The 19289-nt window shown below is 44.3% G+C and overlaps 2 protein-coding genes across 6 annotated transcripts; one reads left to right on the plus strand and one right to left on the minus strand.

The window, feature by feature from the left end:
- Positions 1–855: 855 nt before the first annotated feature.
- On the minus strand, positions 856–6475 carry LOC118125486 (complement component C7). Its single transcript, XM_035184114.2, has 17 exons — positions 6225–6475; positions 6044–6099; positions 5587–5662; positions 5192–5333; positions 4818–4962; positions 4573–4711; positions 4338–4466; positions 3998–4241; positions 3670–3783; positions 3417–3583; positions 3107–3335; positions 2782–2953; positions 2390–2477; positions 1959–2091; positions 1672–1863; positions 1488–1584; positions 856–1377 (listed from the first exon to the last, which is right to left on the minus strand). Exons 1-17 carry the CDS (start codon positions 6288–6290, stop codon positions 1071–1073), a joined length of 2496 nt encoding a protein of 831 aa, XP_035040005.2. The 5' UTR covers positions 6291–6475; the 3' UTR covers positions 856–1070.
- A 936-nt stretch (positions 6476–7411) lies between these two features.
- Positions 7412–19221, plus strand: ghrb (growth hormone receptor b). Of its 5 annotated transcripts, none has more exons than XM_035184115.2 (9): positions 7412–7558; positions 9638–9817; positions 14438–14573; positions 15182–15360; positions 15547–15725; positions 15834–15978; positions 16292–16382; positions 16556–16625; positions 16837–19221. In XM_035184115.2, the coding sequence occupies exons 2-9, from the start codon at positions 9727–9729 to the stop codon at positions 17653–17655; spliced, it is 1710 nt and encodes a 569-aa protein (XP_035040006.1). In that variant the 5' UTR covers positions 7412–7558; positions 9638–9726; the 3' UTR covers positions 17656–19221. The 5 variants fall into 5 exon arrangements, with proteins under 5 accessions (XP_035040006.1, XP_035040007.1, XP_035040009.1 ...); XM_035184116.2 differs by having other exon boundaries at positions 7455–7557; positions 9635–9817; XM_035184118.2 differs by having other exon boundaries at positions 7476–7558; positions 9742–9817.
- Positions 19222–19289: the final 68 nt, after the last annotated feature.

Here is a 19289-nt window from a genome sequence, read left to right on the forward strand (position 1 = left end):
TTTTTTTTGGCTCAGAACTCGGTTGCATCACAGTTGTTCGCTCAATGTGTTTGCGTCCAACGGGAGAGCTGCCCGTGAGACTTCACCTACTTATTTCTTTGTTCACTTTGTCTTTTCACTTTGTCTGATGCACTTTCAGTCAAGTCAGAATTATTTACCCTTATAATATAATATATAACACATTAAAAAACAGGAGTTGAGCCAAAGTATGGAGCCAAATCAAGTAAGTGGTGCAATGATAGAATCAAAAACAACAATTTCTTACCTCAGAAAAATTTGCAATAACTTATTAATATATATAAATACACTTAAACTTTATATTGAGCTTTAATTTCATTTCAAATGAGTTTTTCTCTAATGACACTTGAGAAAAATGCAGTAAAAGACAGAACAAGATAAAAGTAAAAGTAAATAATGATTTACAGATCATTAAAAGAATAATAGAACAGAATTAGGATTAAAAAAATGTTGCCACGGCGACCCGCTCTTCTTCGTCAGCGAGGGCGAGTGTGATGCGTCCGACTCGGGGAAACTGGAGTGGGCCAAGTTCAGAGCCAAGATGTCGTCTAAGAGCTCAGCTCAGGAGCCCTGTGATCTCGACACCTGCTACGAGTGGGAGACCTGTTCTGGTGAGTTTTTAGATTTCTACTGGGATTTTTTATTCATTTACTGCAAAATATCATATTTAATTTATTTTACAGGCATCTTTCTTAGTGATTATGATGATAAAACTTTAGAATTTAACCTTTCACCTTAAAGAAAAAAACATATATGGTATTTAAAAATGAAGAAAATTTGAAACTGGTGATTTGCAAAAAAACGCAGAGTCAGAATCTGAAAACCAAGAGAACAACATTTTATTTTGAAAAGTGTTTTATTAACTTTATACAAAGTAGATTGGTCATTTAACCTTTATTTTGTTAACCTTATCTATCCTCTGTGACAAATACAAAAACAAACACAGAATCGCAGAGGAATCTATTTACATTAATAAATCGTTTTAGCTTCTATTTACAATTCAGTCATTGAATTTCCTGTTAAATCTACAATTTGAATAAAACAACAATCATTTATTCTGGACAAGCGTCGATGCCGATCACGTTCAGCTGCTCCCCCCCACACTTCCTGGCTCCCACCTCGCATTCGGTCATCGTCGTGGCAACGTCAGAGCTAACGCACAGGGGGGCGGAGTCTTGTGGGCATTCTGACACGTTCTGGCAAACGCGTGACGTGAGCGTCTCCTCTGGCCATTTACAGTCGGCGTCACTGGTCAGCGTGAAGCTGCGACCGGCACACCGCAGAGCGCCGAGCTGACACACGCTGAGCAACCGCGGGGTTTGAGTGGAGCCAAGTCTGGCACACAGCTGCAGTGAAGGCCTGAATCAAGGCAGAATTATATATTTTCAGTTATTATGGTGCTTTTAAGAATCAGACCCAACATTTCCCATGAGTAGAACTTAGTAATGATTCTCGAATGTCACACTCACGAGCACTGAAATGGCATTTTGCACACACACTCGGTTGTTCCTACGTTCTCCCAGGGTTTACACCTCAGGCCGGATGGAGGAGTGGGAGCTGTGGGCGCTGAGGAGGAAACAGATTCAATCAGCGAAGGTGAAACCACAGTGTAAATCATATATATATATATATATATTCCAAGAATAAACGTACCTGCTTTACAACGAATGCCTTCAGGAGACGGAGACCACTGCAGACTGGGACTACACATGACCTCTGACACCTCACCGTCCAGCAGCGAGCCCTCAGGACAGGAGAGGGACAGCGTGTCTCCAATCGGATAGGCCTCTTTGGTGGGCGCGGCCACAACGTCCCTGCTGAGTTGTGGAATCCCACACATGGAACCTGGGACGAGAAGAGTTGACGACACCTCAGTGAAATCTGTGTGCAGGACAAACGATAGGACAAGAAAACGTATTGTCTGTAAAGTGAAGACGTACTTTTACAAACCCTCGTCCCCGGCGTCCACGTCTGGCTTTCAGTGCACCGAGCGGCAGCGTCTCCACTGAGGTAATGTCCCTCGATGCAGGAGAAATCCACCGTGTTTCCTACCATGTACAAATCTTTGGGATTCTGAGAGAGAAATAAAACAGTAGCTGCCTTTTAAAAACATGCAATTAACACTTAAATTTGACTAAAAATAACAGAAGTTTAAATTCAGAGAAACTAAAGATCCCTTATGAAACCACTTTAAATTCTCTAGATCCACATTTTATTTGAATCTGCAACAACACGCTCATAAATACAAGTCCCATAAAAATTCTTTCTATCAAGATCCGTGAATTATTCTCTGAGAAATCCAGAGAAATTATAAAGATGTCCTATGTCGTTTTTTTGCGTAATCCTGCGAACATGGATGTATCAGACTCACCTGGATGAATCCGTTCCTCAGGTTCGGAGGCGGACCACAGGTCTTTGGTGGCGTCACAGAGAGACTGAAGCACTGAGGCTCCATCGTCCTGCACACAAACAGTTCACAGAGAGAAAACTAAAACGTTACAGGGACCGAGGCAGATTAGATTAGAACAGATTGAGAGGAAAGGATTTGTTTTTTATTACCTTTTTAGAACCAAATTAAAGGAGACAGGAGCAAAAACCAAGTGTTTGAGACAGAGGCTGAAAAGAGGAGCTGCAGCGATGTTTTCTGAACATTAGAGCGTGTGTTGTGTGTGTGTGTGTGTGTGTGTGTGTGTGTGTGTGTGTGTGTGTGTGTGTGTGTGTGTGTGTGTGTGTGTGTGTGTGTGTGTGTGTGTGTGTCCTCACTGTAAATACTGGATGTCGGGGTCCTCACAAGGCTTCTGCTCCGCTGTCAGTCCGGTGCAGTGGTGTCCACCTCCGCTGGGAGCAGGATTGTTGCAGCTGCGAGTTCTTGACCTTTGACCTCGAGAACAAGTCGCCCAGGAGGACCAGCAGCTCCAGCCGCCGTGGGTCACCCCTGAGAGAAGAACCAGAGATTCACTCAAACCCTTTAACTCTTTTTTAATAGATGAATCTAGTTTACACCAATTTTAAATCTGGATTAAATTGTTGGATTTGAGGCAGATTAGTTTAAATAGGTTTTAAAATGAAGCGTCATCCTGTCGTTTACCCGGTTGCTCTCCGGTCACAGCTCCAGTCTGACAGGCTGGTCCCGAGGTTCCCGGCCGGCAGACGCAGAGACACACGGAGCCGCTCAGCAGCGGCTGGCCGTTGTTGTGGCAGGGACGGCAGTGGCAGGGATGCTCCTCGGCCAGGTACTCCTCCGTGGCTCGCTTCAGGTGCAGCTTCTTCAAACCGGCACACTGCACCTCCTTCACCAGCTCGTGCAGAGGACGCAGCTGGAAACAAATTCACAGTTTGTTCATGAGTGTTATGGTCGATGTGAGTAGAGACACCTGATCAGTCCATCGAGGTCGTACCTTCTGGTTTATGACGTCAGGGAAGTCTTTGACAGACGAGGCCCAGTTATCATAGATCTCTCCGTTAGCTTCTGGCTTTTCCAGATCCAGAATACTCAGAGCGCCGATGAAGGATGGATCTCCTCCAAATATGTTGACTTTAATGGGCATTTTATTCACTTTGTGTCCTGTGGAAGTAGTGGAAGGAAAATCTGACTCAAGACCGTGACTGATTTTATTTGATCTTCCAGGGAAACCTGAGTTGTTCACTTACCGTCTTTGGATGAGATAGAATTCATGACTTTTTCACACTTGATTGTCACTTTCTTCCGGAACCAACGACGTTTCACCTTCTTCCAACACCTCTGGTACTCGATATCTGTCGTACCTTTACACAAACAACGCAGGAACAATGGTTTTAACACAAATGATCAGTTGATGTCACTGTTACACCATCACAGCCTCAAGTACGTATTTAAAGGTCCAGTGTGTGTGAGGTGAGGGGTATTCAGCTGCAACATGAAACTCTACACAAGATATTCTACACACTGAACCTTTAATTATAGACTGACTTCAAAAAGGTTCATTTGAGAAGTTCTTACTGGATGAGGTGAACGCCTGGCGGTCTAACTCCAACAAGGCTTGGTATTCGCCGCCGAGCGAGCCCTCGGAGAGGTAGTGCGTGCCGTACTTCCGGAGCAGCTGGCGGTAGGCAGAGTAGTCGTACGTGAACGGCAGCGAGGACAAGGCCTTCCAGAAGCCTTCGGACAGAGTGAGGTACTGAGGGGCGGAGTTCTGAAACTGGGCCAGTTCCACTTTATTCTTCAGGATTATTAATTTGTACGCCTGGACGGAGGAGAACCGTAGGTCCTGGTTAATAAAACCTTAAAAAGTCTCTTTTACACGACACAAAATAATTGGATTTGTGAGGTTTTATCGAACCTTATTCTCAGTTTGCTCTTTGTGGAAGGTGCGGCGGTCGTGTGCCGACAAGGCGTTGGCCTGGATGTGCTGAGTGTACGACCAGAAGCTGTTGTAGGATTCGTCGCTATCTTCGTTGTCCACTATCACCTGCAGCAAAAGCAAAGTCTCAGTCCGCCACTGAAATGCTCACCAGCCGCTCAATGGATCGTCAAGTCAACAAGTCACAACTCTGTCAACTTCTCCTTGAACTCACCTCAAAGTTGTACCTGAGGACGCTCTGCGGAAGTCGGTAATAGACTTTGTGGTCGCCACTGAACACCTTCCTGCACTGACCTCCGAAGCTCCGAGTGTTGATCACGCCTGCTCTCAGTTTCCCCGTCAACACGTCGTACCTGTGAACCACGACAATACAAACCAACAGGAGGTTATTTTAGCCAATTAGCCTTCGTACTTACAGTAACGATACAGCCCCCTGGTGGTGGAGTTGCACCTACTCACCCTCTGCCTGTGAAGTCAGAGTTCGGAGGCGTTTTGTCGAGGTCACATGAGAACTGTTGGTCGTCTTGGTTACAGCTTCTCTCATCCAGGCTGTCGTCACAGTCGTAGTCTCCGTTACACACCAGAGTGCGACTGATACACTGACCTGGTCAATAATGAGTCTTTATTACACATTACAAGAGGCAGACAGTCACTTCTTCTATTGAATAATATGTAAAGTGATTTAATGTTTATACATGTGACAACTGGGAATTTAACCTCGACTCAAAATGAAACATGTGTCGTAGAATTTTAGCTTTAAAACAGAGACGTATCATGATATTGTGAAAAATTCCTCTAAGGCCTTTTAGACAGTTTAATATGTTGCAACAAACCAGAGGTGCAGCGGAACCTTTCTCCACAGCCCGTTTCCAGGGGACAACCTTTCTGCGGAACACACGGTTGTGTTTGAGCGGCTTCTCCTGAACATGCCCCGCCCCCAAACTGGGCGTACACCTCCACGTGGCGAGTGCGCACCTGAGAAGGAAGCGGATATACGTACATGCTATTCTTAAGTATGACATTTTTTTAGCATGTCAACTTTTTCTTTCGGCCTCAGCAGCTGTAACTTTACAGTGAGTAAGTTGGTGGAGATGAGTGAGTGAGTGAGTGTGTGGTGTGTGGTGCGTGGTGTGTGTGTGTGTGTGTGTGTGTGTGTGTGTGTGTGTGTGTGTGTGTGTGTGTGTGTGTGTGTGTGTGTGTGTGTGTGTGTGTGTGTGTGTGTGTGTACCTTAGTGCTGCTGCAGCCGTCACACTCGGACCACTCTCCGTAAGACCCCCATCTGCAGTTCACAGACTGCTGGCAGCTGAGAGAGATGGACATTGACATAATTAAAAACTTTGATGTTATTTTTTTATTGCCTGAATAACAATAAATAAAATGTTAGCATGAGATTAACGACCATATGAAGATAATGGTGGCTGATGTGATCGGCTGATGCTTATTTTTAAGGGTTTAAGTGTAAAAAAAAAAAGCATTATTAAATTTATTTTATTGAACCCTCCTCTCTGTTGTTACTTTCTAAAACTGAATCACCCTCTGTTGCACGCATTTATGAATAAGACAACGGACAAGTGCACGTTCACAAGCTATTAAACATGTGAGTAATTGTTAAATACAACAAAAGAAGCGGATATAATCCGTAAAATCAGGAGAATTAATTAAAAAAATAAATAATTTTACGTACCAAACTGGAGACAGAAAGATGAGGAACGAAGCCAAAGAAGCTGCAGCCAAATCAAACTGTGAGCAAACAAACAAGAGGTTTTCTCAATTTAAACTATTTTTAAATCATAAGAAACTTTTTAAAATAATCAGTTAATTGTGTTAAATCTGACGAATACATGTGTTGCCTGGTTTTACAGCACCTTCATGATGTGTCGCTCCGGGTTCAGGCTTCTCTTCTGCTCCTGAACCAGAACATCCAGGGTCATAACATCAGCAGCGGGGCTGAGATTTCTCAACAAGAGAAGTTCAGGAATTTCCCCCCCGCCCCCCTACGATGAAGAAACCAGATTTCTACTGTGTCTGTTCACACACTGAGTCAAGCACAGGGACCCAACATCTCTTCAGTCCCAACAACACAACCTGCTCATTTCCAGTAAAGGGAGACAATTCTCCTGTTTACTTTGAGAGCTGAAGGTTGATGATGATGAAATCTGCTTTTTTTTTTGGGGGGTCAGAACTCGGTTGCATCACAGTTGTTTGTCCTTGATAAGGTTTTAAGAGTCGACATGATTCAGGCAAAGGTCAGAAAAATCTCCAGTATTTCAATGCAGGGGACTGTATTGCTGTGTAAATACAACTCACAGAATTAGAAAACCAAGGGCCAACAGTCTCCTTCTGAAACCACATTTAAATTCTCTAGATCCGTCCCCTAAATATGTCAGATTTATTTAAAATCAAGATGTATCTCAGATGAATCCTAAAGTTCATCATATCAACTTCATAAATCGATGAAACGTCAGTCGACAGCTTGTTTCTGCTGCGTCAAAGTGGATTTAAATACCACTGCATTTGCTAAAAGATAAACAGGATGTGTGTGTGTGTGTGTGTGTGCGTGTGCGTGTGCGTGTGCGTGTGTGTGTGTGTGTGTGTGTCTGTTTGCACACAGCCTGTGTGTGGTGTGACGTGGTTGACATGTGAGTGGGCGAGACTCACTTGTACCAGTGTGTGAACACTGACTGAAATGTGACACCACAGGCTGGAAAGCGCTGCTGTGACCGTGTGGAGGAGCTGTTCCTTCACATGTGGACGAAAGAATACATCATGTAGAATAATCATATTTAATGTGTCACAGTAGAAACTTTAAATAATCTGCAGTGAAACTGACACACTTACTGTAGATATACGGTTTATAATAAATAAATAATATACAGTGCTGTTACCTGACGTGAGCACAGTATTCTTCCTCCATTACATTTCACAGACAGACATATTATTATATATTATTAATAATAATAATTCATAATAATAATAAAAAATAAATTATTATTATTATTATAATCCTGTAGTGTCAGCTGTCCTGCAGAGACTCGCCAGTAGGTGGCGCCCTCCTCTGAGCCTCAGAGACAGGCGGACACGTCGTGTTTCTTCGACAGAGTCCGGAACCTGGGGAACAGATCAGTGTGGGAGGTTGTTCACGTCGCGTGGACTTCACTGGGGCTTTTCTTCAGAAACACACACACACACACACACACAGGTGAGTGTCTCCTCTGTCTCCAGATGTGTGTGTCTGCAGCTGCACGGACATTCACTGTGTGTCTCACACTGTGGAAGCAGACTATAGACTGGTTGTGTTGTTGTGTTGTTGTTGTGTTCACATGTTCAGTATTGATTTCAGACGGGGGCAGAAACTGTGAAGCGTCTGAAACCAGCGGCAGAGTTTCACTGGTGGAAAAGAAATGAAGTTTACATTAAGTTTATTTTTAAAGGACTTAAGTTGCTGCAAGTTAGATTATTTCCATTTTCCAAAGCTATTTATTCTATATTGGTAATTGTAAATATGAAAATCTGTCAATAAATCTGTATCTCTCTATCTATCTTTCATTTACCTATCTATCTATCTATCTATCTATCTATCTATCTATCTATCTATCTATCATTTATCTATCTATCCATCTATCTGTCCCGTCCGTCCGTCGATCAATCCATTTATTAATTTATCTATCTATCATTTATTTCTCATTTATCTATCTATCTATCTATCTGTCTCTCTGTCTGTCTGTCCGTCCGTCCCACCGTCCGTCTGTCTATCTATCTTAAATACTTCACTCACACGTACTAAGACTTGATATTAATTAATATTAATAATCAACAATCACATTTTTATTTTCCTCTGACAAGTTACTAATTAATAAACATATTGATTAACTGACCGATGTATTGATGATTTAAACCCTGCGTCCAGTCAGATAAAAAGTCCGCAGAGACTTAATGAGCTGTGTTGATGCAGTTTGTCCCTAACGTCCTTTCCTGCCAGTACAAAGTGAAACACGTCTTCTTTAAACACCAGGTTCTCGGCCCCTGGTTCTGTTATTGTTGTGGTTTCTTCTGCAAACCATCAGCAAGGAGCGTGACATTGAAAACAGATGTTTCAACAGGGTCGTTATAGCAACAGCAGATGTGTAAGTCTGTGCTTTATACTGAACGTGTGACGAGCGACTGGATATTGTCCTTATTATCTGGAACATTTTCCCCAAGCAAAGGTTGAAAACTTAAAATAAAGGTGACAAACGTGGTGTCAAAACGTAAATTAAAATCGTGGTGTGAAATCGTCCCTCGGCGTCCTGTCCTGACCTTGAGTCGCCCTTTGTTACCAGAGTCCACACCTGCTTATCTCCACAGAAACGTGTTATTGGAGGGTAGTTGAGTCTGTTGGTCTTATCAGCAGGAGACTTCCTCAGTGTTTCACTCAGGAGTAAAGGTTCTCTGTGGGAAGTGGCTGCAGTCGTATGTGTGTCACACGTTGTCGAGACACACACACACACACACACACACAACAGTGGCACAAGTTACCCACTGTGTGTGTGTCTTTCCATTAAAAACTATTAGATCAATAAAATCCACTGATATAAAAACTGCAACTTGTAAATTGCTGGTTTTTCAGTCGGGACTCTGGTCACATGGCGAAGAAAAAAAGAACTAACTGAAGTGAACGTGGACCGAGTTCAAGTACCTGTTGATTGTTCTTGCTCAACCAGTATGCATGCAGTTCCCTCTCATGCACTCTCATGCACTCTCATGCACGTATGACAGAGATGTTTTGTTGTTTTTACACATTTTGCATGTTTGCCGAAGACGGTAAAACCCTGATGTATTTGTTTTATTATATTTTGAACGGTCCACCGGGCCACTAACGAGACAGGGTTCTTCCCAAAGTGGAGCTGGGAGCTGGAAGCGTCAGATTCCTGAAGAGAAGATTCACTTCAACCTGAAAAACGTTGGAATGAGGTCAATTTCAAACCACCGAATGTAAAATCCTGTGTGAATCAGAAGCCTGAAGTCGTAAAGAACAGCTGTAAATGATCCAGTTAATTTAAGCAGTTAAGAAAAAACTAAACAGTTGCAGGGTTTCCTGGGCTTCTGTCCTGAAGAGTTCGGGTTTCGAGTATTTAGCTAATTATTTGCAAAGTGGGAGCAGAGTTCACGTGAATCCAGGTGAACGTCAGCAGGTAGAATAACCGAAGCTGCACTGAAGTGGAATAATAAAACGTTTCAGGGCTTTTATCTGCAGCAGGTTTTCCGTCCCGTGACTCCTTCTATTCTGTCTCCTCTTTAGTGGGAAGTTGAGCAGTGGAGTCTGTGCTTCATGGTGGGAGTGGGCAGGGCCTTCCCGGGTCGAGATGTGGAGAAACTAACATTCAGCACATGTTTGGTCCACAGCTCAGCACCATGGCTCCTGCAGCTCCGCTCGCCGTGCTCGTCCTCTGCCTTCACTTCTTCACGGCTTCAACTCAAGGTACGTTCAGGATTAATCAGCATTTGGCAGCAGTTCTTCTCTTTTCACCTGAAGATTAAAGCGTCTGTAGACACGCTAACACTGATTGTGTTGATTTGTTTGCTTTGATGTTTGATTCTTGGTGTTTAAGATGCTTTCTGTGACGTCTCGAGTCTTCAGACGATCAGATTTTTAATTCCTGTCGATTGGTGTTTGGTTTGATTGAAAAAACAAAACAAATTGCCAGGTGGAAGAAATAAATGGAGATAAATCAGTTTTTAATGGAGCTGCAGGAGCGTGTTTACCACCTTCAATAGAAAACATCAGCAGCTGCATAGTTGCGGTGCTGCTTTGGCAGTCAGATGAATATGAAAAGTGTTGCACAACAGCGGAACTCTCCACAGAGACAGAGCCACACACAGCGGCCAGCGCATTTCTAGTGAAGTGGCTTCCCAGGAATTCTGAGAGCACTTCACCGCCGAACAATGCCGAGCTGTTTGTGTGCCCCCCTCCTTCACAACCCGAACAGCCTCAGTGCCAATGGACAGACGATGTATTTGCATACATGAGCTTTGTTTTATCCACAGATTCAAACAAGCTCTGACCATTGAAGTCCCTCGCTGGCGTCCTGCGCTTGGCCTCTTTACATAACTCAGTCAGGGAGGCGCCAGAGTCTCGCTCCCACCCTTCTCGTGTGCGCTCTGACAGGTGTGTTTTTCCCGCCTGTGGCAGGGACATGGCCGTGAGCGTCAGCAGCTTGTTAGCAGAAACCAGCAGTGAGCCAGTGTTTGTGTAATTTCTCTCTGCAGACATGGCAGCACGTTTGCCAACTTGTAATGACCTGCAGATTTCTGAAGCGCCGCTCCCACGTCACAGAGTTAAACCAGTGTGGGGTCTCTGCGTGGTGATTGGCTGCTCGCCGGGGGGGAGAGAAAAAACAAATTAATGAAATATGTTCAACATTTATATTATGATGCAGACATAATGTGTTTTCAGAGGCAGAGCTATCTGAGCTGATCCTGGCTGCACGTCCACGACCACCTGCGCCAAAGAGGTGGCGCTTTCAATTGCATTTGTTTGCAGTTCAACAGGATTTCTCAAAAACTATTGAACAGATTTCCAAGAAATGCTGGAGGGGGGGGGCGTGAAGTTTGGGAGTGGATCTGGATCGGTGGCGGAGCGAGGCCTTCACCAGATCAGGAGCCGTAAAAGGGGGCCACAATTTACACAGAGGGGCTAAATTATATGTCCAACATCTGTGCACGAGTCCTGATCCAGTGATTGAGTCGTTCCTCGTTTACTGTCAGATCTGTAGATTTGAGCAAAGCCAAACATCATTGCATATATTTTATATATTTTTTCTTTCCCTGTTCAAGCTGCAAAAAAGCTTAGAAAATAAAATTGATGTCCCTCTAGTTACTTATCTTATCATGAACAATAACACTGTGAATTAGAGAGTGTTTATTAATATAATAAGAATATATTGGGATCATTTGTAGTGAGGTGTATATATATACCACAGCTCCACTGTGGGAACTTTCCAGGAACTGGGAACCTTTGCAGGATCTAAATAAAGGTCCAGGGTCGTTTTTTACCCCCAGAAGGGGGTAGTACTATGCCAAAGTACAGGAACATTTGGGGAGGGGCTTGAAGATGCCTGATTAGTCGAGCACTGCAGCGTTTTATTTCAGTCGGTCAATCTTGTAAAATCAGTTTCCTCGAGAGAGAATACACTTCACTGATGTTGCTCGATTTATAAAGCGTCGTTGTTGTGTGGTCTTGTGTAGCACTACCCCCTCCTGGTGGAGCGGGGTGGAGCAGCTTGTTGTTGCCATCGCTTCTTCTTACGTCAGCAGCTAATTTGCCTCATCTCCCTGGCATCGTCTGCAGGAAACGTCCTGGTTCCTTAGATCAGCCGAAGTCTCCTCTCAGCATCGAGCAGCTGCTTCAGAAGATCTTAAAACATCACAGTTCACATCCCTCAGGGATCACGACATCGGTTCTTAATGTGATTAGATTTCTCCACTATTGTGACTCTTTGCTTTCGCCAACACGGCAGTTTTTCCCCCCCATGTACGTTTCACACAATGAGGCTCGTTGGGTGAGTAGAGAGCTGTTATCAGGAATGAGAGCGGCTCTCAAGGAGGAAACGGCCTTTATATAAATGCAGAGGACCCAGCGTTTCCCCCTGAGAGCGCACTGATTGATGTCTGAACATGGGACTCTGTAAATAAGGCCTGCGCGCTCACAGGAAACACATTAATGGAAGCCTCCGTGCAGATTAATGGAGGCTATAAAAGGAAAAACACACATTGATTATCATCAAGCGGCTGCAGGAACAGAGCGAGACAGTCAGCTGTGCTTCTACCTGATGGTTTGTGGCATCTGCTGAAGTTATGACTTCGACCTTCAAAGGAAATGAATGCAGCTGCTATTTCCTATTTCCTGCTTCCCTGGAAGTCGTGGCTGAGGAGGAAACACATCTGGGCTTAAAAAACACATTGAGGATGTTTTCTTTAACCCTAAGATAGACCTGCGTTGGCAGCGCTCAGAGAGAAATCACAGCGTCAACATGTTTACTGGCTCGGCTCGTGGTTTGCCTCAGGAGGACGAGTCCTGTAATGAGAACGCTGTTCGTTGTAAAGTGATATCACAGTGGCTCCGTGTTTTGTGGCTCTAATGAGTGTGTTCACAAAGAGCTCCACGTCCACGTCCACGTTTACTTACACCAGAGGTGAACTCTGCTGAGCAAACACGGCAGCACTTAACTTTGACACACAGGCACGAAAAATAAAGCAGGCCGGTCAGTTTGCAAGGTGAGCGAGTTGTGTTCTAACGACCGGGACCCAGATGTTCACAACACTCTGTGTGTGGATGTTAATCTGTGTGAGAGTCAGACGTCACGGAGCAGAAACACTTTCCTTTCACCTTCATTGCTCTTTGTGTCAGTCGGTGGTGGAAGAAATACTCAGATCCAGATGTTTGACAACAAAACCACAATGTAAAAATACTCAGAAGTAAAAGTCAGAAATCTACTTAAAAGTAGAAAAATACTAAAGGGAGCAAACTCTGACCACGTTGTAAAATCTTCCTCCACAGTAAATATATTTATACTGTAAATCTTCCTGCAATAGATTTAAGAGGCTTAATAACCCAGATGTGCAAAAACGTTCTTGGCTAATCTAATAAATTAAAGTTATTTAAGCGTTTCACTCCAGACTTATTACAGAATATACACCTTGGTTTTCCAAACGTTAAGATTGAATCTTCATGTGTGATCCTGAACCAACACAGATCTCAGTGGACATGTGGGAAATGCAGATTTGGGAAGAAAAAGTAAAATCTTCACTTTCACACAAACCATAATAAATAATAATAAATCAGTTCTTGCAAACTGTCTCTTTTAACCACTTTCCTCGTGTCCCTCTTTCCAAACCACCCACATGAGCTCATTCATCAGGTTGAAATGAGCCTCACGAATGCTTCGCATAACTGAGAGTCAAATAGATTTTACCCCTCGTCCTGAGCTCAGCACAGTTCTTACTCAGGGTCGGGGATATGGTAAACAGGTTATTTTTAACCTGTTCCCCCCTTCCCCGAAGCACCCTGAGCCAGAGGTATTCATCCTCCGCTGCAGAGGAGGCGTCTTGTCCTGACACTTCTCGGTACTCAGCCGGCCCGGCCTTGTGTTTGTGTTGCTCCTCCTGACGTGTTGATCACAACCTCCCGGAGCTTATTGGTTAAAGAGCCAGTTCGTCCACATTTAACACAAGTATTTAACTGCTTATTAACCTCGAGGCTGACGGGATTGAAAGCTGCAGAGAAGTGGTTCTTCTGGTTTTACGCACCCTGGTTCAGAGAAGAGCCCTGGATACTAATATTCATACGTGGGACTGAAAAAGATCAGATAGTAGCAAATATGGCAAAGATCTCTTTTCTAATCAAAGGCACATCTTAAAACAACGTTATTTGGAAACAGAACGAGTGCAGCGAGGAAAAGAAGAACTCTACATTACTTCTGTAACCTGGTATGGTACAGATACAATGGTATATAACTATTACAGTATAATGTCTTGCAGTCAGTAGATGAGAACTGTATGTGCAACAGGAAATGACACAGAACACGCCAGACTGACAGTTAAAAACAAAATCCTTTTCCTCAGATCAAATCCCTTTTTTGGTTTCACAGATTTTTCTGGATCCGTCTCAACACTGTAAAAATGCTTTGCAACTTTGTTTTCACTGTGCGACTCTCTGCAGCACACTCATAAAATGTCTAATTTCCAATTTTGCAATACTACTCTCTGTCCCTGAAGCTGTGTGAACACATAGTGTGAGTTCTTGCAGCCAGTAAAACAGGATCCCTGTGGTACATTCTGTGCTCCAGCGTTTCTGCGTATGGGGAAAGCAAAAAAAGCTGATTCCACGACAGCCGTGGCAGTGAACTCTCCAGCGGCAGCTTTCGCTTGAAGAGCAGTTAAATGTCTTCCAGGAAAACGCTGGTTGTTTGCCCTGTGGCTGGAGCTCATTGGAGTTAGGTTACACCGTGTCCCTGACAGGCGGCCGCGAGTCATAGAGAGTGAAACAGATGTTTGTGGAATAAAAGAAAGGATCCGATGTGTAATTATTGTCTCCCTGCAGTCCTCCCCGAGAGACGCCCACACATCACTGGCTGTGTCTCCAACAACATGGAGACTTTCCGCTGCAGATGGAATGTCGGCACTTTCCAGAACCTCTCCGAGCCGGGAGCCCTCCGCTTATTCTACTTTAACAAAATGTGAGCCGGGAAACTCTGCCAGACATAATGTGGTTTCTCTGTGCTCTCAAAGAAATCAAGGTTTCCAGGCTTTTTTTACAACAATGTGCACGGAAGAAGGGGAAAATTGCAAAACAGAAATCTGATATATAATCTATGGGTGTAAACATGCATGTGCATAATTAAATAAATCAAACAAATCCTGATCTGACCTATAGTTTCTGTATTTTCTTTGGTTTTAAGGCCTTTTACGACGTCTTATTAATGAGTTATACTACTCAATACTACTGAGAAAAATGTGATTATAGGTAAAGTTATTTTGTACATAAATGGAACTCGATGGTGCAGAGGAAGAATGTTGAGCTTTGGATAGATACAGTGCTTCTTCATAGAATTGTTCGTTTTACTATTTTACATGGATGTCACCTGCATTAACAGGCAATTAATTTAAAGACCCAAATATGTGCATTCATATTATACACCGTTTTAATCTACAGCTGTATAAACATTCTCTATTTCTCCTCTGACATATTCCTAAGCTGCTTTGTAGAGTAGATTTTCAGACTGAGAGAAGTGCTCCTCCTTCCATCTTGTATTTGTTCTCATGTTGTCTTGCCTCCGCCCCGCAGACCCTCCCCGGACTCCCCTAAAAATTGGAGCGAGTGTCCTCACTACAGCACCGAGCGGCCCAACGAGTGCTTCTTCAACAAGAACCACACGACCGTCTGGACCATTTACAGCGTCCAGCTCCACTCGGCCGACCGAACCGTCCTCTACGACGAGGACCTGTTCTACGTTCAAGACATCGGTGGGTTAGCTGCTCGGCTGTAAACACGTGTAACAGTGTAAAAATAATGGGACACTTTGCTAAGCAATCGCATGTGGATGCAACGATCAGGTGTCCACTTACTTTTGTCCATGGAGTTTCCTTAACGTGTATTGAAACCTGAGGTGATGTTAAACTTCTGACGATGAACCTTTTTCCGCTCTGCAGTTCAACCGGATCCAGCGTTCAGCCTGAACTGGACGCTGCTCAATGTGAGTTCCACCGGGACTCACTATGACATCATGCTGAGCTGGAAGCCTCCAGAGTCCGCGGACGTGGGGATGGGATGGATGCGCCTCCAGTACGAGGTCCAGCACCGCGACGTCAACTCCGACCTGTGGAAGGCGGTGGGCACCTTCTCCGTTTTATTTCCGCTCTGTTAAATTTCGAGCTTTGGTGGAGTTGAGTTTAAAAACTGTGCTGCTGTTCTGAATCTTGTTTTTTCTTCCCCGCAGTCTGAACTTGTGTTGAGCACGCACCGCTCCCTCTACGGGCTCCAGACCAACGTCAATCACGAGGTTCGAGTCCGGTGCAAAATGCACGCAGCGAAAGACTTCGGAGAATTCAGCGACTCTGTGTTTGTCCATATCCCATCCAAAGGTAAACATTCATTACTACGTTTACACACTGGCTGGTGCTGTATGTGTAGCATTTTGATCGCCCCCTGGTGGCTGGCTGCAGTATAGGTCATGAATTAGGGGCCTAAAGTCACCAATCAGGCTTCGGGAACTACCGGAAGATATTTGCATACGATGACGTCGACGCTCACTGCAAAGTCTTCATGTTATGATAAATGAAAGCGTCACTAGTTCATCTTTTCCTTTATGAGTCACACAGTCACTGAATAAAAACAAATCCATTATCTTTCTATGTTATATAATTATATTATATATGTGTTTTTGATCTTTCTCAGTGTCCAGATTCCCAGTCGTGGCTTTGCTCATCTTTGGCGCCTTGTGTTTACTGGCCATCCTGATGTTAGTTCTCATATCACAGCAGGAGAAGTAAGTGAATTATCAAGCTTTGAAAAAGCTCAGAGACAAGAGGGCGTTCAGTCGGCTGCTCGGTGTGTGCGTGGGCTGTGACCTTGAAAATCAGTCTCATTGTCTGTGTCATTCAAAAGCGTTAAATAGTCTGAATGTCTTTATTCATGTGATTTTCTTTTTGCTTCCCTAAGGTTGATGTTTATTCTTTTGCCTCCTGTCCCTGGACCGAAAATCAGAGGAATTGATTCTGAGCTCCTGAAGGTATTCACCCGCATATAACACACTAACACACCTGAACTCTAACCACATCACGTGACCACTCCTGTACACAGATTGCTCGAATTTTCCAAACTGTATCTCTGTAGCAGAGTCTATGCATTTTCAGACAAAACCGTAAAAGTGTGGCTGTAGCCTGGATGTAAAAAGAGAAGCCTCTGACCCGACTCATCAGCTGATTTTCTATATCTCACAGAAAGGAAAGCTGAGAGAGCTGACGTCCATCCTGGGCGGTCCCCCCGATCTGAGGCCGGAGCTGTACAACAGCGACTCCTGGGTGGAGTTCATCGATCTGGACATCGAGGAGCAGAGCGACAGACTCACAGAACTGGACACGGATTGCCTCGTGGAACGCTCCCTGTTCTACAGCTGCTCTCCGCTCTCCATCGGCTTCAGGGACGACGACTCGGGCCGCGCCAGCTGCTGCGACCCGGATCTCCCCATCGACTCGGACGTGTCACCGTTCAATCCTCTCATCCCGAACCAAACCCTCAGTAAAGAGGCATCCGAGCCAAGCAGCCCAACTGCTGCGGAGACGCCGAGCACCCGGGAGGCTCTGTACACGCAGGTGACTGAGGTGAGGTCGTCTGGCAAAGTGCTGCTGGCGCCTGAGGAGCAGACTGACCTGGAAAAAACCACGAGCAAAGACTCAGAGAAAGACAGTGTGGTGGAGAAGGAGAAGGAAAAGAACGATTTCCGGCTGATGCTGGTGAGTGCAGATAACGGCGGCTACACCTCCGAGCTAAAAGCCGGGAAAATGAGCCCCAGTTTGTCCGATGGGGATCTGAGTGAGCGCCGCTACACGGTGCCATCGCCTTACTACGAAGCAGACCCCACCGCCATGTCCCCGCTGCCCTCTCCCCCTGTCTACACCGTGGTCGAGGGCGTTGACGGACAGAACAGCCTCCTACTGACATCAAACTCCACACCTGTCCCACAGATAATAATCCCAAAGCCCATGCCCACCCCAGACGGCTACCTGACCCCTGACCTTTTGGGAAGCGTCACGCCGTAGGTCAGCGGCGGGCCGTGCAAAGTAAAGACTATTCAATCAAGGGCAGATACGCTTCGGAACAGTTCTTGGAGATTGATTTTCCCGAGGCTGTGTTTTGAATGTCAGCTCTCCTAAAATAGTCGGGGGGCCATATGCGGCTGTTGTCCCCCGACCTCCCACTGCACCCCGACAGGGCTGGAGTGGAGGTCGGGGGGCCATATGCGGTTGTCGCCCCGACCTCCCACTGGGAAGTCCACAGGTTTGCTATGAGCGATGAATAGGACACAAGAATGTGTTTAGCTGCGGTTGTGGAAAGGAAATGACACAAGCTGCTCAATAATTCAACAATCTGACTCCTCAAAACAGGAGCTCAACACTACTTCTTTAGAACATAGGTTTGTGGAAGCTGCAATCAATGATCAATTCTGGCCACGAGAGAACTGAACAATCCCCAAGGACCCGACATGTTAATGTTCTGTTGGCTACAACCAGATCAGCTGCAATTTCAAGTCCAGCATAGAAACCTGCAATTCAGTTGTTTAGAGTTGTATTTGTGTCCAAATGCTGAATGTAAATCCAATCTTCACTTTTCTTTTAGCTCAGGTTTGGTCTCCATCGACTCCTGAGAAAGATATCTGACTGTTTAAGCTGCGTTTCCCCAGGAACTAGGAACTTTTGTAGCTTTTCCATCACAGGGACCAGGGATAAGGGAATTATTTAACTCCCCCAAAAAGTCCTTGCTGGTGGGGGTGCAGGCTACTTTGCTAATTTGCCTAATTTCCCACTGGTTTTTATGCTACGGTGAAAGTTCCAGATACTTTGGGTGGAAATGGACCCTTGGCTGCTAAATGTTCCACCTTCTTCACCAACTACTCTAAATTTCCATCTGCCGTTTGCTCCTGTGAACTTAAAAACACAAAAAACTATATGAGGATAATTCCCCGTTGACACCTTCCTCGTTTCATTACATTTTATAATATATAATGTTGACTAATGCAGCACTAAATGAGACTGTTTGTTTTATTCTCAAAACTTTGTACATATCAATAACTTTCTGTATGATAAAATCAGGTTCTGTGTATAAACACAATCTGGGGGGAAAATGTCTGGAAACAATGAATCATCTCAAACACACTGAATTAATGGTTTTAATAATGTTTTCATAGCTTCTCGGGCTTTAACACCAATGTCACTAAACTAATGAGTCAGCCATTGCTTGTTTAATACTCGATCTTATCTTGTTGTTGGCGACAGGTGAAGCAGAACAAAGCATAAATGATCAACTGGAGCATGAAATATTAAAATACTTGTCTTATGTTATTGCTGTTACATACTAATTTCTTCATAGACTGAAAGGTTTCCCGAGCTGACGGCGAAAGGTATTTGATCTTTCGTCTTAACAGTACGTAGTAGAAGTATATTTTTCTAATGCATGGACTCTTTTTTAGTTTTTCTTTTGGTTTCTAGTAAAATGTGCATCTTCATGTACATTCAATTCTTTGGGTACATTTTTCGTCAGTATTGAATTTTACAGTTTTTACATTTTAGCTGTTTAAAAAGTGTCAAATAAAGAACTTTCATACTTTTGCTCTCGTGTCGTGTTTTTAATCTCAGATAGTTTCATGTCTCCACTTACTTTAATAATAACAATTATT

Source organism: Hippoglossus stenolepis, chromosome 18 (genome assembly GCF_022539355.2).
Source record: "Hippoglossus stenolepis isolate QCI-W04-F060 chromosome 18, HSTE1.2, whole genome shotgun sequence".
Taxonomy (NCBI): Eukaryota; Metazoa; Chordata; class Actinopteri; order Pleuronectiformes; family Pleuronectidae; genus Hippoglossus; species Hippoglossus stenolepis.

Excerpts from the sequence above, each read along its gene's own strand:
- LOC118125486 (XM_035184114.2), bottom strand. The coding sequence starts at position 6,290 with ATGACCCTGGATGTTCTGGTTCAGGAGCAGAAGAGAAGCCTGAACCCG. Across the intron at positions 4,467-4,572 it reads TCCTCAGGTACAACTTTGAG|GTGATAGTGGACAACGAAGA; the intron begins GTGAGTTCAAGG and ends CTTTTGCTGCAG. Across the intron at positions 2,092-2,389 it reads TGAGGAACGGATTCATCCAG|AATCCCAAAGATTTGTACAT; the intron begins GTGAGTCTGATA and ends TTTCTCTCTCAG.
- ghrb (XM_035184115.2), top strand. The coding sequence starts at position 9,727 with ATGTTTGGTCCACAGCTCAGCACCATGGCTCCTGCAGCTCCGCTCGCC. Across the intron at positions 16,383-16,555 it reads CTCATATCACAGCAGGAGAA|GTTGATGTTTATTCTTTTGC; the intron begins GTAAGTGAATTA and ends TGCTTCCCTAAG. Across the intron at positions 16,626-16,836 it reads TTGATTCTGAGCTCCTGAAG|AAAGGAAAGCTGAGAGAGCT; the intron begins GTATTCACCCGC and ends TATATCTCACAG.